The following is a 27,388-nucleotide window of genomic DNA, read 5'->3' as shown; positions in this document are numbered from 1 at the left end:
CATATTATTAGCTAATATGAATCAAATCCTAGTAAATGTGGGCGAGAATCAGTTCAATGTCGATCGCAAAATATGGATGCACCTCGGAACCGGTAATCACTTGAAAAACATTGACGTTTGTGCTGTGTACAGAGACTTGGGCGAAAAGCTCTGTTCTTCGTTGGCTGCATTCCATGCTTTTACGGGATGAGACTTCAATCCCGCATTTTATAGGAAGGGTAAAAACAGACCATTAAAAGTATTGGAGAAATCTGGAAAGTCCCAAGACGCATGGAACAAACTTCCAATGTTCTGCAAGAATATGTATGCGTTTTATACAACGTAAAAGCAAGAAAAACAGTCACAACGAAGCAAGGTGTATCATATTCGATAGGATTTATATACCAAAAAGCTGTAATGAAGCTTTCAAAAAGACAACTATGAAATTGGAAGCAACGTCGTTTCGCCCTTGTTTCCGGGAGTTAAAACAACATATTATGAAGAGAAGTACCTACATAGCACAGATTTGGTGTAATGCCTACAAACAAATACCGTCGACCTTGTTACCACTAACCTATGGATGGATTTTCAATGACGGTCGGTACGATTTCGATTATCACGATAATACCGTACATTATCAGATGACCAAAAAGTACTACACCCTTAAAATGGTAGCGTCATTTTCATCAGCCTAAAAGATATGGTCTGCATTAAAATGTACGGCATCATTTTTTCCTGATTTATTTACCTTAATACTATTTAAAACAAGGTATTAATACTATTTAAAACAAGGGTGTCCCGAATAAAGTACGTGCCTCCTAACGGCGGGATACAGGCAACAATACATTGGCTTATAGGGCAGTCCTTACAGTAGGGATCCTGGCCTATACAGAAAAATGCATTCGGGTGTGGGGTAATACTGCACTTTGGCTGCATTGGTGGTGTATTGGCTAAACATGCAGGGCAGGGTATGGTGCTGATAGAAAAGGCATTCAGGCATCAAATATCCAAACAAAATCTTTTCAGGCCATAATAATGAAAAGACCTTCTCCAATGATATAAAAACTTATACTGAAATGATGGCATATCCTGAGGTAAAATGTGCCGGAAGTAAAATGAGCCTCCGTTCGGATTTCCGGGTGAGGACTATCTCAGGGGGAACACCATTGCAGGTTAGAAAAATCAGGATAGGGGCGTGGAATCTTGGTAGTCTTACAGGTAAGAGTCTGGAGTTAGTGGATGCGCTCAAACGAAGGAGAGTTCAAATTGCTTGCATTCAAGAAACTAGGTGGAAAGTACAAAGGGCAAAAGAACTAGGTGAAGGATACAAATTGTGGTATACAGGGAGTAGTAACACTAGAAATGGAGTTGGTATAATTGCTGATAGTGAAATGAAAGATAACGTAGTGGAAGTTGTAAGAACGAGTGATATAATGATGTCAGTGAAATTTGTAATTGATAAAGAGGTATTGAATGTTGTGTGTGTATATGCTCCTCAAACAGGTCTGGGTGAGAATGAAAGAAGAGCTTTCTATGACCAATTAGGAGACGTCCTGAGTGATATTCCGTCAGAGGAGAAAGTTATAATAGGAGGTGATTTCAATGCACATGTGGGCCAAGCCAAGGCAGGATACGAAGCAATACATGGGGGATTAGGCTTTGGAACTACAAATGAAGCTGGAGATGATATGCTTGAATTAGTAACAGCACAAGATATGGCGATTGTTAACACAGTCTTTAAAGGGAGAAACTCAACTTATTACGTACAAAAGTGGACAACATCAATCCCAAATAGACTATTTCATGATAAGGAAAGAAGACATACGTGAATGCAAGGACTGCAAGGTAATAGTTAGTGAGACAGTAAGCCAACAACATAAGCTGCTTGTTCTGGACATCGAAGTAAAAAGTGAAACTAAACCAAAATATCGGAGAGGACCGCAAAAAATCAAGTGGTGGATGCTAAAAGATGAGAAAGAAGGTCTATTTAGGGAAAGAATAGTAGAGAAAATATGTTGGAACATGAAAGGAAGCCCTACTACAATTTGGAGAAAAATGGCCAGTGGTATTAGAGAAACTGCTATTGAAATACTGGGGAAAACGTCAGGAAAAAAGTTTGAGGATAAAGAGACTTGGTGGTGGTCAAACGAAGTTCAAGGAAAAATAAAAGATAAGGGAAAATTATATAAAAATGGCAAGAAACCAGATCCAACACAGATCTTCAAAACTATATGGTCGTGAAAAAGGAAGCGAAAGTAGCAGTAGCAAAAGCTAAAGCAGAAGCGTATTCAAACCTATACGATCAACTTGATACCAGGGAAGGCGAAACGAAGATATATAAAATAACCAAAGAGAGAGCAAAGAAAGCAAAAGATTTTAATCAGATTAGATGTATCCGAGATGAAAATAATAAAATACTAGTTCACGAAAAGGATCTCAAAAAGAGATGGAGAAAGTACTTTGACAGTTTATTAAATAAAGAATTTGACAGTCAGCCTGTGTTGAGTTGAGTCAACGGAGACAGTAGCAGCAATGGTCACCAAAATAACTAACGAGGAAGTGGCTCAAGCGCTTCAAAAAATAAAAAAAGGAAAAGCGGTAGGACCAGATGATATTCCTGGGGAAATATGGAAAGCATTGGGAGAGACAGGAACAAGGTGGCTAGCAGGTTTGTTTAATAGAATTACGGAAGTTGGACAAATGCCAGACAAATGGAGAAGCAGTATACTAGTACCTGCCTACAAAAACAAGGGAGATATACAACAATGTACAAACTACAGGGCTATAAAACTGCTTAGACACACCATGAAAATATGGGAGAGAGTAATTAATAGACGGATACGTGAAGAGACCGAAATATCCGAGAATCAATTTGGCTTTATGCAGGGCAGATCAACAACAGACGCAATTTTCATTATAAGGCAGTTGATGGACAAATACAGGACTAAGAAACCAATAATCTCCAAACGTTCATATTGCACAACCTATGTTGTTTTGTCTTCTTCGCTGTCTTCACTTTCAGTCATGATGTTATATGCAGGGTCACCTTCATATACTTCTAGCCATTGTAAAACATTTTTCTTAGCTACTTCCTCTCTGGCAATATTATGTATTATCCTACAGAAATCAGGAACTTCCCTTCTAAATCTATGTCTGAATCTTGGCCATTAAACAAAATTTTCCAACCATTTTTTAATGTTTACCTTTCACCTCGTTCCATGCTGTACCAAAATTAAAAGTTGTTGATGTCATATTGTAACACTTATGTTTTGCAAGGTATGGTGCCCTCTTGTATCTTCTGCATATCATGCAATACAACCACTACTTCATCTAAAAACTATTCACTGCTCCATGAGTTGAATAAGCAATGTTTTATTTTTTGACAAAAATACTTTTGGAAGCTACTTAAGGTGCGTTTCAGTTGAAATGATAAGGAAAATACTTTGTGCCTAAGGAATTATTAATTAATTAAATAATTAATTAAACCTATACAGCAAGAGACAATTAAGAGTTCTTAAGTTCTCCAGGCAGCACAAGATTGACTGCCCAAGTTGGTTGCTGCAACACCATAACTGGACATCGAAAATTGGCAATTATGCTATATTCAGATGAAACCAGGATTTGTGTAAAATCAGATGACTGACGAATTGGTGTACTTAGAAGTATAGAAGACAAGCAAGAACAGAAACTGCCAGATCTGTTCACGGATATAAAGGAGGAAGTGCCATTGTGGGGAGGCAGTATGGTCGGTGAAAAAATTGTGAAACTTTAATTTCCATCCAACCAACTTTAACAACTCACAGGTATGTTGATTTGGTTCTAGAATCTCTAGTTGGGCCCTGGAGAGCAAACCCCTGGTGAGACCCCAAATACAAGCAGAGTGACTCAGACTTCCTTGAAGCAGAAGATATCACCGCTCTGGAGTCGCCTGCTTGCTCATCCAACCTTAACCATTATTTGTGGAATATGATTAAAATTAGAATTATAGCTCGCCGGGATAATGCACAAAATATCGCATATCCAGTACAAGCTGCTCTTAAAGTTACAAAGCCTCTACAAAAATATATCAGTTCCCACCTCTACTCATCGTTTCATTTGTTGTAAAAAGTGACAATTTGATTATTTTGAATAACCACTAATCCCTAAATATAATCCGTCTTCATTTTGCTGTTGGTGAAAACAGCCGGTTGTTAGACAAGATTCATTGTACAAGGTAATTATGATTTCTTTTCCATAAGGGTAAAAATTGTCATTTTTGTTTTTCTAAATCCCAAACAATATTTTATTGTTTCAGGGTTTTTGGATTTTGGTTTTTGTTTTCCTGTTACTTTTCCTAAATGGTATTTTTACGTTCATGATAAGTAAACGGGTTTACTTTTTGTTTCGATGCTGCGAATTTCTACATCTTTTTCACCATAAATGGTCTATGGTTAGATGTTTCCGAAAATCGAATGGTTTCATAGTATCATACGTCACGTTCATGGGTCACGTTCCTTCAGGATTTGATGTGGTGTATAGAGCTGCATTCCCAGGACTTTCCCGGGAAATCAGTAAAAAACAAAAATCCCGATTCCTGGGAATTCTTCCCGGGATTTTTTAAAATATTTTATTTTAAATTATGAGCGGAGATATTACTCACAATGAATAAATGATTCTGATACAATTATTATATCTGTCTGCTTAATAATCAATTTAAATTATTCCACTTAAAATATTTATTTTTCAATCATATTAAACTTAGAATTTTGGCGTTAAATCAGACTGTATATCTAGTGTGACTAACTCCAATTCAGTCGAATTCGGGACAAGGCTGAAAAAAATAGTCGGTTCGCTAAACTCGGACACAACTGGCTATAGTCTGGACAGATTATCGGAGAATAGGCCATTTTTGGGAAAAGTTATTTACCAGCAATTTTATTGCTGGAATCAAATCTTATGATCCTATATATTAATAATATAGGTATGCAAAGTCCGCAGATAGTGTGCTACTTTTTTTATAAACAAAATGGCGCCCGAAAATCGTGTTTTTTTCAATTTTTGCTCTATAACTCCAAAGATTTTAACTTTACATTAAAAACACCAAAATAAAAATTCACTGTAGTTAAATTCTGCATAGAGACGTGTTTTTCCTGATTTACTTCGACGAAAATTTTCCCCAGAAAATGCGGGTTTTTCCAACAAAATCTTTAATTTTCAACTAAAATTTTAGATAAGTAATTGTTTATCAATAATGAAATAATTTGGTAATATAAAAGCTCTTTTTGTATAAGTTAAAATTCCAGAAGCCGATAGAAATTGAATGAACAGTTTAGCAACAATTAAATTGTTAATTAAAATTTACGGTCGCTATAATAACCACAATAATTAAGATACATAAGAATAACTACGATTTTTGGATAAAAAGACACTGTACCTATCTAATGTACTTTAGAGAATTGAAATTGGACTATTTAAGCGACCTCAGGAATATTTTAAAATTATAAACAATTTTTTGGCTTATAAACAAATAGAATATCTCGGGAAATATTAAATTAAATAAAGTCATGAGAACGGTATTGGAAAAAAGCGGCAGGACGCTTCCTTTAATAGAAAAAACGTTTAATTGTGATGAGGGGTTCCTGAGATACAATCGGTCAAAGTTGGCCGGCATTTACGGCAAAGATATAAACAGTAGGATTATAATTTTTGAACCATCACCTTTTCATTTTTGTCATCTTTCTCCACACCAATCTTCATATCTTTAAAATACTCATAACATATATTATTATAATAAAAACTATCGATATTACGAGTGAAAATTGCCAAAAATAGCAAAATTCCAATCAAAAATTAGCTTGGAGAAAATGTAATCTCAAAGTTCAAGATCGGTATAAGTAAAAAAATGCATTTTCTCGGCTTCCCATGGAGCAATTTTTTCATTCTTTTTTTGTTCCCAAGTAACTCGAGTAGAGCCATCTAACTATCGCATTATTAAATGTCAAAGTTGCTTTTGTTTTGTTATAATAAATTTATTTATTTATTATAATAAAAATTTTTTAATTTGTTTAAACAAAGATTTTTTAAACAATTATATAGCTTTCAAATAAGAATATTTGCGTTTTTAACGTTAAAAGGTACACTTGTAGTAAGTTTATCTAAAAAAGTCGTCAAATGGAAAAATATGTAGTTTTCTTTTCTTATAAAAAAATTAATCTATTATAACAAAACAAAAGCAAGTTTGACATTTAATAATGCGTTAGTTAGATGCCTCTACTCGAGTTACTTGGGAACAAAAAAAAGAATGAAGAAAATTGCTCCATGGGAAGCCGAGAAAATGCATTTTTTTAACGTATACAGATTTTGAACTTTGAGGGTTACATTTTCTCCAACCTAATTTTTGATTGGAATTTTGCTATTTTTGGCAATTTTCACACGTATTTCGATAGTTTTTATTATAATAATATATGTTATGAGTATTTTAAAGATATGAAGATTGGTGTGGAGAAAGAGGACAAAAATAAAAAGGTGATGGTTCAAAAATTATGATCCTATTGTTTATATCTTTGCCGTAAATGCCGGCCAACTTTGAGCGATTGTCTCTCAGGAACCACTCATCACAATTAAACGTTTTTTCTTTTAAAATAAGCGTCCTACCGCTTTTTTTCGAATACCGTTCTCATTATTTAATTTAATTTAATATTTCCCGAGATATTCTATTTGTTTATAAGCCAAAAAATCGTTTATAATTTTAAAATATTCCTGAGGCCGCTTAAATAGTCCAATTTCAATTTTGTAAAGTACATTAGATAGGTACAGTGTCTTTTTATACAAAAATCATAGCTATTCTTATGTATCATAATTATTGTGGTTACTATAGCGACCGTAAATTTTTAATTAACAATTCAATTGTTGCTAAACTGTTCATTCAATTTCCATCGGCTTCTGGAATTATAATCTATACAAAAAGAGCTTTTATATTACCAAATTATTTAATTATTGATAAACAATTACTTATCTAAAGTTTTAGTTGAAAACAATTACTTATCTCTTATGAAACAATTACTTATCTAAAGTTTTAGTAGAAAATTAAAGATTTTGTTGGGAAAACCCACATCTTCCGGGGGAAATTTTCGTCGAAGTAAATCGGGAAAAACACGTCTCTATGCAGAATTTAATTACGGTAAATTTTTATTTGGGTGTTTTTGATGTTAAGTTAAAATCTTTGGAGTTATAGAGCAAAAATTGAAAAAAACACGATTTTCTGGCGCCATTTTGTTTATAAAAAAAGTAGCACACTATCTGCGGACTTTGCATACCTATATTATTAATATATAGGATCATAAGATTTGATTCCAGCAATAAAATTGCTGATAAATAACTTTTCCTTGTATTTTGCTAATTAGCCCAGAGTACTAGTGATTTTGCCAATTTTTTAAAATTGGCAAAAAATAATTACTAAATAGTTAATAATTACTAAATAGTTATTAATTTTGAAAATTTTGGCAAAATTGCCAAAAAACAAAAAAATTACAGACTAAAATCACTAGCCAGTTGTGTCTGAGTTTAGCAAACCGACTATACCTGAAATCCGGGACTTTTCAATGAAAATCGGGCCATTTTTGTTAAATATAAAACTTTAATATCATCATTTTATTGATTATTTAACATTTTTATGTTGACAAAATTTTTTTTATGCGATGAATTGTAATGATAATTACATTTTTGTTAGTTTTTGACGTTTCGACTCCCAATCCGGAAATCGTTCTCAAAAAAGGAAAAATTAGAAAATCAACTGATGTTGTACTTCCATTTAAACAGAACCTTATAAAAATATAATTATCATTAGTACATATTCATGTTTTTAAATCGTCTTTTCAGAAGACGATAATTAAAATTCAGAAACGGGAAAAAGTACAGTGTTTCGAGTTTTCGTAGAACTATAATACGACGACGTAAAATACATTCGTTTTGGATGTGGTATTAGTATTACACTCTACAAATTGTCGACTTTTTTTCGTCCCACCAATTCAATTTGATGTGAATTCTTAAAAGAAAAACATATTCATAATTTGAAAATAGAATTTTAACAAAACTTTGAAAATTCGGATGGCCCTGAAGCCTTGTCCGGGACGCCGGAACACTACTTCGTAATTCGGGCCATGTCCCGCATTTTTCGGGCTAGTTGGTCACACTATTATCATCCGTCAGCATAAACATTATTTTGTTTATGCAACGATCTGATTCATTTGGAAGCATCCAGAAAATATTTATTTTGAATTAAAATTATGTTTATAAAGAATTAGTACATATGAAATTTAATACATTATTACATTAATGCAAATCAGCTGACCGGACGTTTAAAAAAAATACTCACTGCACTAAAAAGCATCAGACCTACATCAACAGAAAGTGTGTTTTCAATTTCTGCAAATTTATGTACAAAAAAAGAGCCAGCCTGAAAGATCAAACATTCAACAATTTATGTTTTTTTTTAAAACATATTTCAATAATAAAAACAACGAAAATTCAGATTAAACACAAATTTATAATTTTTCTATTTTTAAAATTTCCTTTAAAATTCCCTTTAAAATTTTGAATTTTTCTAGACATTTTTAATTTGTAATCAAATTTATACGTTTTTATACTAATTGCATTGAAAAATTAAAACAAAAACAATTTCTTTTTATTTTTAAATTTCCCGATTCCCGGGAAATCCAAGTTACCGACTCCCGATTCCCGGGAAATCCAAAGGGGCCGGGAAAATGGAGCTTATTGGTGTAGACTTTATCCAGGATTTTTTATCGCTGCTAGTCAACAAGCGGTAAATTACAATATTTCGAGAATTTTTGGATTTTATCTTTGGTTTTTAATGAACATTACAAACCCAAAAATTGAAAGGTTATTCTACTTTTAAACCATCAAATCTGACTAGGATTTTTATTTTCAATTGTTTAACAACTATGTGTATTATAATTGTTCATTTGTAAATTGTATTATAATTGTTATTTTTCGCCTTATTATTACATATCTAAAAATTCACAAGGAAAAAGTTTTCCTGTGGTTGGCTGTATACCATGTAATACAAAAAAACAGTAAAATCCCGTATAAAAGGTATATTTAAAAACCCTCAAAAGGGCCACATCAAAATCGCATAACTAGTTTTCGACTGGTTTACCAGTCATCATCAGTGCTTACCTAAAATGAATATAACCTGATAAAATAATACAAAGATATTGAAATTTTGACTAGGGTTAAAAAATTATCAGTTATACTCACGTGCAATGTACATGCTAACCACCAAGGTAGTATTTAACAAAAATATGTGGGTCAAAGCCCAGTAAAAGAAGTCCGTCAAGGAAACATTGGTTTAAAAAGCTACATTAAGTATGGATGTTTAAAATATTTAGCTAATCTGCCCCAGGTAACATCTGAGATGTGGATTTGACTTGTTTACATGTTGAAAGTATGACGGCCAGTGACAATGAGATGGATAGGACCTCCGAACGATGACAAGACAGAAATGACAGTTCCACAGGAAGTTAAAAATTAGCCTGTCATATTTAAGACTAAGGTGTACAGCATGTTAAAATTAGAAATGATGTAACAACACACTCCATTGTGAAAATTATCATTTAGAATTCATTAAGCTAGTTGTTATAATTAAAAATGTATTCACGTATACTGCAAAGTGCAGTTAGGCAAACCACATTACACAAAAGTTTCGTATTCAATAACTAAATTCAGTAAAAATAATCTTATTATCAAGAGGTCTAAGATTTAAAAAAGCAATTTTGTGTTGATTTAAAGTTATCGAATTTATTTAACTTATTGGTAGCTGTTGGAATCTGTGTGGGTAAGTGTGTAAGAAATCACAATGGGGGTGACTGAGGTGTAAAAATGTCTTAAATAATCTGGGGGATGTATCATTAAGAACGCACAAGCTCAAACTTAGGCGACTAATTCTTAAAGACTTCGCAGGCTGCCCGGATCCCTAAGGGTCCAAAAACCAAAACCGTAATAGGATGATGACAGGGGCTGGGGGGTATGAGATGTATGTGAGGGAATTAGTGGGAAAGGAACATGAACGAGACCCAGAAAGAAAATTAGACTTTTGATTTAGTTTTACTAAAGATGAGTGTTATATTTTGGTAATGACAGATTGAATAGGTACGGTGAGCATAGCCATATGTAGAAATATGATGGTGGGTTGTATATAGATGAAAATTTGTATAATGTGGATGTCTGTGGATGATGATATCAGTAATTTGTATGTAATTATGAATAGATAAAAGTGGTTAGCTGGCTGAAGATGACAAAAGGATTATTGTGGCTGGTACCAGATAAATTATTATAAGTGTGAATGTGAACGAAGCAGTAGAAGGGGGGTGGAAAGTGATATTGTAAAAGTGTTAAGAAAAAAGTTGTCGATGGAGTGGTTGAACGAAACATTGGGGTTGACACAATTCGGACTTCTCTGTTTTTCTTTTATTATTTCTAGGTCCTCGTACAAGTCTAATTTTAAGAAGTCTTTCTGTGGGATGTTGTGAAGTAGAGCGACATCATCTGGGATATTCAACGTATGATTTTTTTTGTTTGAGATGTTGAGAAAAGGTTGAGGTGTTCTCTCTTTTGGTGTGTTCAAGAGAGCGAGAAGCAAGTTATCTACAAGTTCTTCCTATGTAAGTAGCATCACAGTCATAACATTGTAGTCTATAAACACCACTACGATTCATGTAATTGATGCTATCTTTGGAATTGGATAGATAATGTCCTAAGTTGTTGGATACTTTAAATGAAATTCGGATGTTGTCTACTGATCTTTTGATAATGTTCGAAATATCCCCAGATAGCCTATCTTGGTGAAAGGGTATAGAAGCATAAGTAGGTTTGGTTGTCGAATCCCTAGGGAACGCAGCATGTCGTAAGACTTTAAGCTGTCTTTTATGAATGAGCTTGTCTATGATGTGTGGATCGTAACCGTTATTAAATGCTATTTGACGAAGTATGTTTAATTCTTTATTGTAATTAGATTGTGACAAGGGAATGGTTTCAAGGCGGTGTATGTAACTGTGAAAGGCGGCAAGTTTGTGTGACCACTATCCTCTAACCACCATATGTAAAACAAACTTGCCGCCTTTCACAGTTACATACACCGCCTTGAAACCATTCCCTTGTCACAATCTAATTACAATAAAGAATTAAACATACTTCGTCAAATAGCCTTTAATAACGGTTACGATCCACACATCATAGACAAGCTCATTCATAAAAGACAGCTTAAAGTCTTACGACATGCTGCGTTCCCTAGGGATTCGACAACCAAACCTACTTATGCTTCTATACCCTTTCACCAAGATAGGCTATCTGGGGATATTTCGAAGATTATCAAAAGATAAGTAGACAACATCCGAATTTCATTTAAAGTATCCAACAACTTAGGAATTCTCTATCCAATTCCAAAGATAGAATCAATTACATGAATCGTAGTGGTGTTTATAGACTACTGTGATGCTACTTACATAGGAAGAACTTGTAGATCACTTGCTTCTCGCTCTCTTGAACACACCAAAAGAGAGAACACCTCTATCTTTTCTCAACATCTCAAACAAAAAAATCATACGTTGAATATCCCAGATGATGTCGCTCTACTTCACAACATCCCACAGAAAGACTTCTTAAAATTAGACTTGTACGAGGACCTAGAAATAATAAAAGAAAAACAGAAAAGTCCGAATTGTGTCAACCGCCATGTTTCGTTCAATCGGGACTTCCAACCACTCCATCGACAACTTTTTTCTTAACACTTTTACAGTATCACTTTCCACCCATTTTTGTTAAATACTATCTTGGTGGTTAGCATGTACATTGCACGTGAGTATAACTGATAATTTTTTTAACCCTAGTCAAAATTTCAATATCTTTGTATTATTTTGTCAGGTTATATTCATTTTAGGTAAGCACTGATGATGACTGGTAAACCAGTCGAAAACTAGTTATGCGATTTTGATGTGGCCCTTTTGAGGGTTTTTAAATATACCTTTTATACGGGATTTTACTGTTTTTTTGTATTACATATCTCTTTCTAGTTTTACTCCACAGAGTAGTTGGTTTAGGAGAAGACAACATAAATTTTATATTAGTAAATTTAGTTGATCCTTAAATTCGTTAATTTGCTAACAGGGTAAATTAGCTGGCGCCCATATTCTGGTTTGTTCAGGATCTCTATATCGTTTATTTATTTAACTTTCTATTTTTATTCCTATCGCTCTCATTCTTTCACGTCCAAATTATTTCAGGAAGAAGTCTGTTTTAATTTTATTCCTTTTTCTTGCTCTCGAATCCCACTTTCTTTGTGTCTCTTGTTTCTCGAGCTTATTTAGCCGGTGCTCTATGATATTCTTCTTCCTTTCTCCTTTCCTATTCTATACTTTCTTTACTTGGTTTCAAATTGCATACTAACTTCGACTATCTTTCCTTTCCAAAGCCGTGTTTAGTGTAGCACATGGTCATGCAAATAGAAGCTTGCGTAAGGGTTAAAGGGGTGGTAACGCTGACTACTAAAATAAAAGATAGGTATATAAAAATAATTTAAACATTATTAGTTTTACCACAGATTAACCCAACACAGATGCGAAAGCTATGCTATGATGCCGGTACAAAAATTGGTAACCTTGAAACTAAAGAGCACAGTTGTTGCGCCGGTGTTTGCACCAATACAATTGATAACTTACAAAATAGTTCATTTGGTCTATAATAATACTTACTTTTACACCTGATTTGATATTTACTATATTTACACTAAAAATTAAGACAAACAAAACTTAACAAAACATTGGTTATTTAATAAATTTCTGTGTTAAACGAAAAAGGAAATAAAAATATAATAGGTAAATTGAGAATTCTAGGTATGTCCTTAACAAAACAAGAGAAAGTTAACTGTTAGAAAAGTGACAATCGTTAAAGATTTATATATAAATGGTCATTTATTTTTCTGTGTATATTGAAAAATAATAAAAAGTTGCTTGAAAGTGAACACGATATAAATATAATAGGGTAATTTGCGAATTCTAGGTAGGTATACTACATTCGCTCTCGCGAGATTTTTTTTGACACTGACGTTAGTAATTTCTTTTTTGAAAAATTCAGTTGTCAGAAGTGACTGGAAATTACTACAAAACCAACGCACCTGCTCATATCCAATATTATTAATAGTAAACAGACATAAAAATAACATAAACCTTACGCCAATCAATATTTATTTATTTAAACCATTATAATGTATTGATAGCAAATGAGAAAATTATTTATTGTACAAAATAAAAATATTTTGTAGAAATAAACTTCACAAAATTTTATGAGATTAGTAGACACTCCCACTATTTCTAATAATTCTTCTTTTTTTAATGAAAGATTAAGTTGATTTGAGTTGATTTTAGCAGTTAATAGTGTGAGGTAGGAATTTTTGTGTTGTACGTTTCCTATTCCGAATGTCTAAAAAAAAATCTCGCGAGAGCGAATGTAGTATACAAAACAAGAGAAAGTAAACTAGCTACAAAACAAAACAAAACAAAGTTTTGTCCTTAACAAAACAAGAGAAAGTAAACTGGGTATTAGAAAAGTGACAGTCGTCTGGTGACAGTAATTTGGGAAATCCAGATATCTTCCAGAACAAAACCAGATAAAGTGTAGTTAATATAATAGTTTTCAAGTTCCAGGAACTTCCAAATTTGAAAAGTGGTAAAGTGGATGTTATAAAAGTGACAACTTTTAAATATTATAATATGTAGATAGTCATTTAATTATGTAATCAAATTAATCTTCCAAAACCAGAATTTTATTATGTAATAACATAACTATTTCATTTTTAATACATTATTGTATTAAAAAACAATATTTGCTTACAATACACAACAAACTATTTTAGAGGAGATTTCATAATTACCTGGTAAGAGTTGTTGATAAGAAAATGTCACAATTGGTAGGTACTTAACATGAAATTGTATTATACATCAGTTTCTCAATGAGATACTTTTTTAAGATGTCGGATTAACCCTGCACGTGTATCACTCGATAAATGGCAAACAGCCGTAATGATGCTTAAGTTATCCTTTAATAATAAATACATTAATGACTTTTTCAGTAAGTATAATATAAAACGGGCTCTACACTAAGTTGTCCGAAGTACCCTCTCTACACCCTCGTTCTACTTCGCGAGGAAGTGCGATACCGACAAAGATCCCTTTGACCAGACCGACAGAGAATGGAAGTAGACCGAAGTCAGGCGAAGTTACACAAGGTGGCATTCTACACCCTCGTACTAGTTGATTATAATTTATAATTTATATTTTAGAATAAGTGTGCTGAAAAATCCGAGGTCTAGTGATTACTTTCGAAAGTAGGTACCAAGTTCGATTACAAAGCGAAAAAGGATTAAAAAAATAACGGTAGCTAAAGTACATTTTAAATATTGCTGCTAAGCCATCAAAATAATACAGAAGATTATTTCTGTAAAATAAAGAAATATTGAACATCTATTTAAACAAGTTTACTATTTTACATCTGAAAATAAGCCACAATTTAATTAGACAATGAAATATATTTGACGTTTCGACTTCCACTTTGGAAAACATTATCAAAAATCGTATTTTGATAGCGATTTTAGAAGTGGAAGTCGAAACGTCAAATACATTTCATTTCCAACTTAAATTGTGGCTCATTTCCCAAGTAAAATAGCAAACTGCATAAGATGCCACTATTTCTAACACACATAGCTTGAGTAACCATTATATGTAAGTTTCGAGATTAATATAATTAATATGATATAAGTAATATGCCGCTTAATCATTATTTAGAAAGTAAATCAATTTATTAATGACACTACATACCTTACATTCCTTGGCCCTTGGCCTTTGACACTACATTCCTTGGCCAGTCTTAGATGAACACCCTTCACAAATACACGTATATCCAACCATTTTTAAAAATATAACAAAACTATTTAAACACACTTGATAAATAGAAAAAATTCAGCCCGTCAATTTAACACTACAATAAGCGCATGTACTGTCGAGGTTATTCAGGAACTGACAATAAGCTTAAGCCTACATACTAAGCGAGCTACTAAGCGACTACCCTTTTGGTAACTCAAAGTGGGAGGAGTTTACCAAAACTCGGTACCAGAGTTATCGCCAGGGTTTCGCATCTGTGTTGGGTTAATCTGTGGTTTTACACTGAAATTTTGTAATCCTATTGACTTTAAAACAAATACAGTAGGAAAAATGAAAGAATACCCATGAACGAACATATAAAACACGCTGTATTTTCCTGTCACCGTGTCACACAAAAAATTGGCCGGCTCAAGTACATGTAATAATTATTGTTACATGTACTTGCACTGGACAATTTTCTTTGTAACACGGTGACAGGAAAATACAGCGTGTTTTATATGTTCGTTCATGGGTATTCTTTCATTTTTCCGACTGTAGTTGCAATTTGATATTTCAAAAATTTACTATTGTTTTTAATTCTTATGTATTGGTAATCAAATTGTTTTAAAATAAATATTGTGTTTTTTTTTAATTTGGTTATAATAATAAGAGATATCAGATAATTCTATATAAGTTTGGTTGTGTGTTTATGTTTCATCATATTCACACAATCCTTCCAAACCAGTACTGTATGTGGCCATCAATTAAACTTTTGTTTTTAGGTTACAATGTATCACATTCTAAAATTGTTTCATTCAGGTAATACGCAAGACATAGGTATAGAACAAAGTAAAGGTTTGGTGTCAGAAAGCTACGATGAGATTATTTTTCAAGATCCTACACAACTCATGCACCATTTATTGACAAATGTAAAACACTTACCTGTAGGTCGATGGGACCATAATACCAACTGTAAGTACATTTTAACAGAACCAAATTAATTATGTAATATTTAAATTTAATTTGAGATGTAAAAGGGCAAAGGGTTGTATTATTATTATAAAGTTGGGAATTCACTTATTTTTTCTTTTTTACACTTTTTGTTACCTATTTGACCATCTTACCCTTCCGTCTCTAGCTGGTATACTATATTTTGAAATTAAAAAAAATGCCTCTCTTGGTTATTGGCTCTTGGTAAGGGGGGAGTATGGTTTGAAATTTTAATTTTTTAATTTTTTTTTTTTAACTGAAAGTTCATAACTTCAAGAATTCTCTTATAAATTTTAGATTGATCGGAGTAAAATTACCAGAGATACAGCATATTGAATATACCTTCGACTCGCTTTGTTGCGGTTTCGCGCCAGTACGCTTGAGCGTAGTGAGAAACGTTCAACAACTGTTCTCCTTCTCTTTTGTAGATTACTCCGCGTTTCAAAAACATAATTTGGTGTGCATCACTTTACAATTAGACAGACAAAAACGAAGCCGAAGTTGACAAAACTTTAAAAACTTTTTTCCAAACTGCTTTTTTAAAGAAAAGTTACATTGTAACTCAAAAACTACTTGACCAATCCACCTGCCTTTTGCATATATTTTCTTGCAAAGATTATATTTGTTTTTATGCATATTTTTTGTTTAATAATAATAAATATGTTCATTTTCACCATTTTGTTACAAAGAATTTCGATGTTTTTACTTCCGAGTGATACGAAGAACTAAAAGATTGTTAAAAAATAAAAAAACTCATGAACTCGAGAAAAGCTAAAACATCTTTTTGAATTTTTTGATTCACATTTAGTCCATTCACTCACGGTAAATATTGCAAAACTTCTAAATTTTAAAGAACCGCTCGGATTGAGATGAAATTTGGTATACGCATCGCTAACATGTCAAACGAAAAAAGTGATATTGTGCCGATGTGTGCTTTTGCTCTGGGGGCCAATTTCATCCCTTCTCGGGGGTGAAAAAATATACGTTCAAAATAAGTCCGGAAATAGATAACCTGACTAATTCTAGGCAACTTTTGTTTTATAGCGTTTTTTCTGCTAAAACTTTTCGAGTTATTTGCTAGTGAATATGTTCATTTTTCAACAAAAAAAATCCACGTTTTTAGACAGTTTTTCGCAAATAACCCACTGGACTTCACTGGTCAACTGAGGTTTAAACCAGAAGAGATCCTAAAACTACCAATAAGAAAACTGTTGCCCTTCGTTGAGGCCACAGGACTTATTAAAGTTTAAGGAGAAGAACAGGGTTTGGTACAAAGGTCTTATGACCAAGTGCCAGAGACTAACGAGTCTCTCCTGAGTTAAGAAGAAGAAGAATCCTAAAAGTAAGTATTTCATCGAAAAAAATATTCTTAGAAAAAATATAGCTTAGGAAAACGTTTAAAAAATGGTGTATGTATGAAGTCTCTAGTCTCTAGGTCTCTACCCAGTAAAAGCAGAGTTGTAGCTAATGAAAAATAAGTTCAAGTTGGTCACATTCCAAATCGAAGGGCTGTAGTTGAAAAGGCTTGAATCAGTCACTAATCACGTGTGTATGAAAATTTTAAACAACCATAATATATTAACCAATTTTTGTCTTACAGAAAATAAAAAAAACCCAAAATATTGATAAAAGTAAAACCTACACTTTTTTACTCTTTGAGATTTTTGGTACCACTAATAATTTTTAAGTTATTAAAAAAAATTTCTTTCAAAACGAAAAATTAAAAAAAAAATTAGTTTAAAACCAAATTTTTTCAAAAATAGGCATTTTGAACCGATGAAACTTGCAGATCATATAAATAATACATAATACAAAGTAAACCAACTTGTGAAGCGGTAACAATTAATTTCATTTGAGATGCTAATTAGGGAGGAATTTCCCCGATTTTTTTGCCAAAAAAATGGACCAACTTTATTTTAAGCGTAACTTGCTTATTTTTGCTGCTAGAAACTTTTTTTTAAACAAATAAAAAGGTTTTGAATTTTTCCAAAAAAAGTGCTTTATTTCTTGTTTATTTCACGTTGAAATATCCGATTTGGAATTGGACGAATATGAACCTATTTTTCATTAGCTAAAACTCTGCTTCTACTGGGTCCAGAGACCTCATGCATACACCATTTTTTTTTTCAATTTTTATAAGCTATATTTTTGTTACAAATGTTTTATTTAGATAAAATACTTACTTTTTGAGTTATTTGCGAAAAACTGTATAAAAACGTGTTTTTTTTGTTGAAAAATGAATATATTAACTCGCAAATAACCCGAAAGTATTAACTTAGTGAAAAAACGCTATTGAACGAAAGTTGCGTAGAATTAGTCATTCTATCCATTTTCGGACTTATTTTGAACGTATATTTTTTTCTCCCCCCAGAGCTCACCCCTAGAGCAATAGCACACATCGGCACAACATCACTTTTTTTCTTTGACATATTAGCTATGTGTATGCCAAATTTCATGTCAATCCAAGCGGTTCTTTAAAATTTGGAGGTTTTGCAATATTTTATCTTATATGGAAGGTGAATAGTGAATCCAGTGAATTAAGGTTAGTGAATACCGAAGAGTTTCTTATGAAACTCCAAGAAATTCTTCGTCAGTGTTACGGCATTAAACCATGGGCTACCATACTTTGTAGAGCTAATTTACATACCGCACCTCAGCAACAACACTGTCATAAGTCAAAAATAGACATTTTGATTAAATCCCGTATGAAGATCATCCTTACTATCTACCATTCGATTATTTCTATAAATTGAACAATAATTTTGTTATTTTTTCTTCAATACGATTAATTTAGGTTATTTTATCAATTAGTATTCTATATTGTAGAAATTTGAAACTAACTTATTAATTATTAACAAATGTGGAAATGTGTCTGTGTTGCTGAAAACCCAAAGATGGATTATAACAATGTGCCACTGTTGCTGATCATAGTGGTTAGAAATTGCACAGAAATTGCGGTTCAACGTGAAAATTATGATAGGTTGCAATGATTGTTAAGATTTTTTAATACATTTATTTAAAGAATACAACGCAAACGTAATTACATAAGAACATAAAATAAATCTGCTTATTGCCTATTACAAAATACTCGTTAGAAACATGTACCTATTTAGATTTTTAATATTAATTTTAAAGTAACTACTGGTTTTTGACGCCTTTCTTTGATGATTGTTGCATGTTGCTCTTGTACAAACTGAGAGGAGGGTCTATTTTCTATCCTAAAGATCGATAAAAATCATGATATTTTAAAATGATGTGATTTTTGTTGCATAAAAAGCTCAAGGCATCTATTTTATTTTGGGAAAGTTTCAGTGGTGCGTTATAGAGCTGTTTTAATTCAATATTATCAGGATTTAAGCCAATGGAATTTCTACTGTTCGTTGTCCGAATTAAATTTTTTTTGAAGTTGCTATCACTGTAAGAAGTTTTATAATAAACGGTAAACAGTTCATCTCTAAGTACTTGTAATGTTACAATGTCGGACCACAAAACTTTTTCCCCGTCAGAATTTAAAACAAAATTCGTTCCCATTTTCTTCTGCAAATGTTTTACATAAAAAATCTGTAAAGTTCATTTCTGTAATTTTGTATAGAGTGCCAGTTTTTTTGCATTAGAAATTACAGGAATCCACTGTGAAGGAGTGTAAATAGGACCAAATCTTAGCACACGTTTCTTCTGTTTTTCAATCAGGGAGTGCATGTTGTCTCCTTCTTTTTTCGTATGACCGACAACCAAAAACTTTAAAGTGATCGAAGGAATATCGAGTTTGCTTACTGCATAAAGAAGTAACGAGGTTATAAATTTGTTTTTGTTTTGGCCATAGCAATTGTCGCAGTATAATACAACAGAAGGCCTTTAGAGCATTCATTTTTAAGAAATGAGTACAAACATGATCCTATCTCGTTAGATCCACGGTTACCTTCTCCTTCGTGCCAAACATAGCAGAAACCGTTTAATAATCCTAAGTCAAATATAGTAAAGTTATACGTACTTAGCTTTGATTTATAGTTAAAGGAGTTGATGTCCCCACAAGGTGTCTGGAGAACTGCCTGCAAATAAAAACAGACAGTAATACACTCACCTGCTTTGCTTTTTTGCTTATCTTTATTTTTTTTCCTTTAAATGACGATCATATTTTCCTGTAATGAGATCTTTGTCTTCCCATTTTTATACTCTTCACACGTACCGCACTGATCTTTTTTAGGATGGAAAAATGAGATTTTAAATTCATTCCTAAAAATTCGTGAGAACATGGTGGCATTCCCATAACTTGTATTTTCTTCTATACAAATTGTTTTATAATCTCCATAGATGTCAGCTTAAGTTTTTCCTCCATCTATAAACTCTCTGCTTGTTTAGGCACGAAGGTAATGAGATTCAATGCGTGGTATCGAATTTATATGCTCTCTAATTCCTTCCTTTACGTCATCTGAGACTTTTTAATATAATATAGTTTATATAGCAAGTTTTAATATATGTTTTGAACGATCAGTCATTTTCAACGACAAATTCACAAAAAAACACTTTTATAACTAACTGAAATCTCACCACAAACGTGGCTCTCAGAATAACGTGACAGTGTTGTTGTCAAGACCTACCACTATTAGTAAATAATAGTAGTATAGCGCACTTAATTTGAAAAAAAAATATATCTAAATATTTCTGCAACACTGTCATAAGTGAGTTGTTACAGTGTTGCTGAATAGAGTTGTACAAAAATAGTTATTGCTGTAACAGACATAAGTCACCGTCTAGCGCTTATAACACAAAATATCTTTTCGACAGTGATGCTGACGAAAGTTTAACAAAATACCCATTTAATGCACCAAACATAAAAAACACTGAATTTAGACTTATGACAGTGTTGTTGTCGAGGTGCGAACGTAGATACATACAGCTAAACCAATTTATTAACGTTTTATTTTAAATTAATATAAATAGCCATTCAATACAACGATTGTAAATAATCTAAATCTAATAGTTCCAAATTAAATGATGGATTCATTTTTCGGACTTTAGTTTTTCTCTTTGATTGCCTCTTCGCTGTGAACATATCTTCAAAATTTATATATCTTTTCAATTTCCGTTTACTCATTACAGTTTCACCTTAAAACAGCAGTAATATTAGTAATCTAATATACTGGGTGTAACAAAAAGGCAGGTCATAAATGAAATCACATATTCTGGGACGATTTTTTCCAATATATATATCGAAATCTATTAGAGATTTTTTATTGAAAAGGGACATGTGGCATTATTATGGCAGGAACATCTTAAAAAAAATAACAGTGAAATTTGTACACCTCATAAAAATTTTTAGGGAGTTTTGTTCACTTAAACCCCCCACCCCCAGACTTTTGTGTACGCTCCAATTAAATTATTGTGGTATCATTAGTTAAACACAACATTTTTAAAACTTTTCTGTCTCTTAGTATTCTTTCGATAAGTAAGTTTTTACCGAGATGCGGCTTCTTTTTTGATATGCTTACATAAAAATTTTATAGGGTTTTGTTTCCTTAAACCCCCTAAATGTTTGGGTATGTTTCAATTAAATTATTAGTGTGGTACCAATAGTTAAACACGATATTTTTAAATCTTTTTTGTCTCTTAGTATTTTTTCGATAGGCCAGATTTGATCGAGAGATGGCTTCTTTTTTAATATGTTTCATCTTCTACCTAAAAAATGTAAATTATAAATAAATTTTGATACTATTACCAGTCTCTATAATCTTACTTAACCATTTACATGTAGTGGATTTTACATAACCATGTGGTGTTGGCAAAAAAACGCCTTGGTTTCCTCGAAAGCGGCACCGACAAACTGCGACCGTAACATTGCGATGAATGACGTCATAAAAAACTGTACCACGCAAAATAATAGCAGTGGTTTCCAAGGATGCGTTGGAAGCCACCGCATGCTGAGTTTACACATTTCATTGCCGCAGTGAAGAACCTTGAATTTTTCACCATAATCTGACGTCATTCATCGCAGTGTTACGGTCTCAGTTTGTCGGTGCCGCTTTCGAGAAAACCCAGCCTTAAGAGGCAAAAAAGTTTTAAAATTATTTTGTTTAACTAATGGTACGATAATATTAATTTAATTGGAACGTACACAAAAGTTAGGAGGGGTTTAACGGAACAAAACCGCCATAAAATTTTTATGAGGTGCACAAGTTTGACAATTTTTTTTAAGATGTTCTCTCCATAAGCCTTAGCGATCGTTTGGCAGCAGGTGAAACAAATTTGATTATAAAATACAAACATAGTCTACCATTTATTGTCTCAAAAAACCTGTAGTATCATCCACTGGATCACCGAAAAATAATGACAAACATTTTGTATATTATCAAAACTGTCGCGGTCTAAATTCAAAAACAACTATATTTTTTCAAAATGTCCTAATATCACAATATCACATTATTGCAATCACAGAGTCTTGGCTTCGGGATGGAGTACGCAGTAGTGAACTATTTTCTGAAGACACCTACACAGTTTATCGTAAAGATCGAAGTTTTGGCAAGTTTGGAGGAGGAGTGATTTTTGCTGTAAATAATAACGTGTGTCATTCAGAACAACATAAGTGTTTCCTATAGAAAAAATTGATGTTTTATGTGTTAAAGTTTTCAAAACAATAGCAAACCAATCTTTTTTATAACAGTTTATATCCCACCTAACGTGACATTTAGTGAGTATTCTGATTTTTTTGACTATATTGAAACTTTACATAAAACTCATGAGGTCGTTTTGATTGGAGATTTTAATTTAACAGATCTTGCGGCTTATTATGTTAGTAATAGTCAAATAACTACTTTAATTAATAGATTTGTTCAACTATTAAACTATACAGATTCTGTACAATGTAACAAAATCAAAAATATACATGGAAATTATATTCAGTGGCGACGCGTGACTTTTTCTAAAGTGTTACCAAAACCAGATGTAAAAAAATCTTATTTAAAAAAATATTTTTAACCTCCCAAATATAAGTTTTTGTTTTCAATCTTGTGGGATAAAATTAAACAAATCACTATTCCCAAATTATATGTATGTAATTATGTATATGTAACAGGTATAACAATAAATAATAAACAAACTAAACATATTATTCTACCATAAAATTAACAATTAACATAAAAATGAACAAGTAGGAAAAAGAACAGATTTTCAAAACTATTGTTTATATTTTAATTCTTCCATTTTCAATAATATCATTTTTTTTATTTAAAATAATATATAAAAAAATATACAAGTAGAATGACTTTTCAAGTAGTTGATCAATTACGCAATACGTAGAAACACTCTTCCATGTTTAAATGCACGAACACTGTAATGTGTAATAGGTACTAAACCAACGTTACCAATCTTCAAAATGGTTACAATACTGATATGCACAGCATGCCCGCGCGCCGTCTCTAGACCCGTCGCTCCTTCAAAATTTTCAGAGCTAGTCCCGAGCGATAGCGAGGTTTCTCCTGCGTTACCATTACCAGTGCCAGTATTGGTAACAGCATATGATAACGTGCCATGGATTCACATATCTCGCCAATATTTTCGTGCGTCTAGTTGGCTATTTACTGAATTAGGTACTATTAACAAGTATTTCTGTTGGTAAAAAATATAAATGGAATTATTTCGTTGTAGTCATAAAATATTTATTTGCAAGATTTGTAACTGCTACCAATGGTAACAGTGGTTACATGGACGCTTCGCCACTGAAGATATTAGATTTGATTGTAACACCGTCAGTTTTTAGTTGCGAAGGTACACCTGAAGTCAATGCCTTAGTTCCTATTGATTATCATTGGATTATCATCATCCTCATTTAACTTGTTATTTTCCGTATGAAGTCAAAGAAGATGAATATTTTGTTCCGAATCAGACGGCCTAATATTCATCTTCAAAATTGTCAATTGCCTAATTAATAGCGATGTTTTGCTTAGTCTTATAGACTTTAATGTACCACGAGCTGTGTCACGTTCAGGTGTAACTTTTCATATTTCGGTGCCAAATTCGCAACATAATTTATATTGTTGTTCTGAAGCTATTTTCTTGTGGCATTTTTATAATCAAGTACATTCAAATGGGAAATAAGCCACAATTTTACCTAAAAATGATTTTATTAACGTTTCGACGCCCAAGTCGGGTGTCATTGTCATATTTATATTGTCCGATAAAAAGTATGTGCAGAAGTGTAAATAACTTAAGATCTGTGGACATTTTTTTTCTTAGTTTTAACATCTTTAAACGTGAAATACGCAATAGCTTATCGAATTGATGTCATGTTATTTTTCTTTATTAAGGTCTTTGTTTTTTTTATTATTGTGTATGTGTATTAACAACAGAAACATTTTTGGTTATTCTTTATTTTATTTTATATTTTGTCATCAAGTGTTCAGTCAATGTAGTTTTCTTATGTACACCTTTATGGGTTTATACCTGGTAGATGTATATTTCAGTAAATAAATAAATAAGAATGGGTTCCAATAAAAAATATCTATTGGTTTGAATATATTGGAGAAAATCGATTTTTATTTGGTAACTTCAAAGGGCTGTAACATTTTTTAAGTGCACATTTGTACTAAGGTAAGTTCGGTTCAATCGAACTATTTTTGGTCCCAAAATATGTGATTTAATTTATGACCTACCTTTTTGTTACACCCTGTATATTTAAAATTCGTGTTACATGTACTGATACAAATTATTAAATTGTTTTTCTACGACGAGGCATCTTTTTCAAAATTTAATGTGTTTTCCAACATGTGACTTCTGAGAAAAGAAAATGCCTGTAGTTTGTGACTTACTAGTTTTGAAGAAATTTGTTGTTTGTTGTATATATTTTTATTTATTCCAATGGCAGTTGCTGAAATATGTATATAAGTTGTCGTCATAATAAATCAGTGAGCTTAACTGTAATTGGTGTGTCTTTGTGGAAATTGTTGAGAAAGATGCCTTGCAGATAGACCAGCTATCATAATTTTATAATATTACCTTTAGAATTTTCAAATATTGTTTCTAGCTTATTAAATGGTTTGATAGTCTTGTCAGTGTAATGTTTCAAAATTTCTATATCTTCGGAATAATTACTTTCCTGTACACTCGTATTGTTTATTTTATATTGTTCTATGTCTTCATTATGACATTCCATTGTATAATCGGTTACGTCAATTTCTAAATGCTCTAAAGATAACTCATTAGGTTTCTGTTCATTTGATGGATAATTTTTAATACTCATTGGCTCATCATATTGGTTTTGGTTCAAAAGTTCTGATTTATTTATAGTATAGTTATTTCTCCATATTTCTAGACTGTCTTCTACATTCATGTTTGTATTTTCAGACAATGTTGGACTTTTTTTGAAAATTTGAAATATTTCATTGTTCTGTTTCAAGATATCATTTTCTGCTTTACTTAATTGATTATGCTCTGTATTATTCTCCGTATATTGTACCGGCATATTGTTCTAAAAGAAAAATAGGTATTATAGTCCTGTCGCCAGGGGGTACATATCTCCTTTATTCAGATGGACTTACATACAGTCGGAAAAATGAAAGAATACCCACGAACGAACATATAAAACGCGCTGTATTTTCCTGTCACCGTGTCACAAAGAAAATTGTCCAGTGCAAGTACATGTAACAATAATTATTACATGTACTTGCGCTGGCCAATTTTGTGTGTGACACGGTGACAGGAAAATACAGCGTGTTTTATATGTTCGGTCATGGGTATTCTTTCATTTTTCCTACTGTACGTTTTTTTATGTATTTTGAACCGTAGAACACGAATTTTTTGGGTAACAGTTGATCCGTATGTCGATAAGATTGTTATAAACAAAGAACTTGAGGAATTACATAACAGCTATTTTTCGCAAAACAAAACATTTTTTTGGGTCATTCTAAGCAAAAAATGTTCTTACAAGTTTTTTCGTAGGATGCATAGTTTTCGAGATAAACGCGGTTGAACTTTCAAAAAATCGAAAAATTGCAATTTTTGAACCCGAATAACTTGCGACTAAAAAATAAAATAGCATTTCTGGTTACCGCATTTAAAAGTTCAAGTCAAATTCTATCGGTTTTGATTATTTGCATTGCTAAAAATTAATTTTTTATTGTTTAACAAAGCTATAAACATAGTGCTTGAGTGATGTTTTCAATGGAGTTCTCATTTAAAATCGAACGAGTAGGCGCACCTACAAAAATAGTCTAAGAGCTAGTGAACCCTCCGACTAACGGACTTCCTGTAAGGCTAGAAATTTGTATAATGATAATTCATAGCACACCAAGGCTAAAAACCATGACCTGGCAGGCATCAGCCCTGCACGTGTATCTACCAGGTAAATCGAAAAGTGCATAGTTTAGGGGTAAAATAAACTTTCTCCTGTAAGATTTAAATTTAAGTAGGTGTTTGAGTAAGTCATTTAGAAAAAATGTGTACAATGACAGGCGATTATGAACAGCATAAGACCTTGCCAGGCGAGGGGAAAGATTGGGGTTTTTTTCCTAAAATTACTTTTTTTGCATCAAAAAAGTTTTTTAGGTGTCTTGGATCGTTCCTAACAGAAAAGGTCTTTAGTGAATTTTCTCTAAGGTTCATAGTTTTTGACATATAAGCGAATAAAAAGTTTAGAAATTGCGAAATCGGCCATTCTTAACTTTCAATCGAACATTTAACTGAAAATTTCAATGTTGCCAAGGTAGGTGGATATTCTGTAAACATCTATTGATGAAATCCCTGAGAGTTTTTTGCAATACAATATTGAAAAACCCTTTGTTTTTTAATTGCTAATCAAGCGGGCGCGACACTGTAGCATAAGTGGGGACGTTTGAGTTTGCATAAATTCATTATCTCGAGAATGGGCAAATTTGTAGAGATATCCTCAGAAAGGTCGATTTCGATTTTTAAATTAGGACTTTTTGGCATATATATAATACTAGTGACGTCATCCATCTGGGCGTGATGACGTAATCGATGATTTTTTTGAATGGGAGTAGGGGTCGTGTGATAGCTCATTTGAAAGGTTATTTAATTCCCTATTCAGTAATATAAACGTAAATATATTTATTTATACAGGGTGTGCAGAAAATTGTTCTTTTTTTGTGTAAATTAATTTAATAAAATTTTTTTTTGTACACACTGTACAAATAATTATGTTAATGTTTATATTACTGAATAGAGAATTAAATAACCTTTCAAATGAGCTATCACACAACCCCTACTCTCATTAAAAAAATCATCGATTACGTCATCACGCCCAAATGCATGACGTCACTAGTATTATATTATATATATATATATATATATATATATATATATATATATATATATATATATATATATATATATATATATATATATATATATATATATATAGTGGAACCCCGATAAGTCGGCCCCCGATAACCCGGAAGTCCGGCTAACCCGGACCGATTTTCATCAGACAAAAATTTAACAAATAAACAATTTAACAATTTTATCAAATAAAAATGTATGTAGGTCAAATAATATTTGAGAGA

At 32.2% G+C, this 27,388-nt stretch overlaps 2 protein-coding genes across 2 annotated transcripts in view; one reads left to right on the top strand and one right to left on the bottom strand.

Moving 5' to 3' along the window:
* Positions 1-27,388, top strand: part of LOC114334648 (YEATS domain-containing protein 4) — a 73,065-nt gene that overhangs the window by 3,173 nt on the left and 42,504 nt on the right. Inside the window, exon 3 of the mRNA XM_028284737.2 lies at positions 15,668-15,857. Coding sequence (XP_028140538.1) covers positions 15,668-15,857 — 190 coding nt within the window. The remainder of the gene's footprint in view (positions 1-15,667; positions 15,858-27,388) is intronic.
* Positions 20,777-27,388, bottom strand: part of LOC114334646 (uncharacterized) — a 43,106-nt gene continuing 36,494 nt past the window's right edge. The window contains exons 4-5 of the mRNA XM_028284736.2: positions 24,864-25,335; positions 20,777-20,981 (exon numbers count right to left, since the gene is read on the bottom strand). Coding sequence (XP_028140537.1) covers positions 20,821-20,981; positions 24,864-25,335 — 633 coding nt within the window. The 3' untranslated portion in view covers positions 20,777-20,820. The remainder of the gene's footprint in view (positions 20,982-24,863; positions 25,336-27,388) is intronic.

The sequence above is a fragment of the Diabrotica virgifera genome, chromosome 7 (genome assembly GCF_917563875.1).
Source record: "Diabrotica virgifera virgifera chromosome 7, PGI_DIABVI_V3a".
In the NCBI taxonomy this organism is placed as follows: Eukaryota; Metazoa; Arthropoda; class Insecta; order Coleoptera; family Chrysomelidae; genus Diabrotica; species Diabrotica virgifera.
Note: the sequence above shows the minus strand (reverse complement) of the source record. Positions and strands in the feature narration are given on the sequence as shown.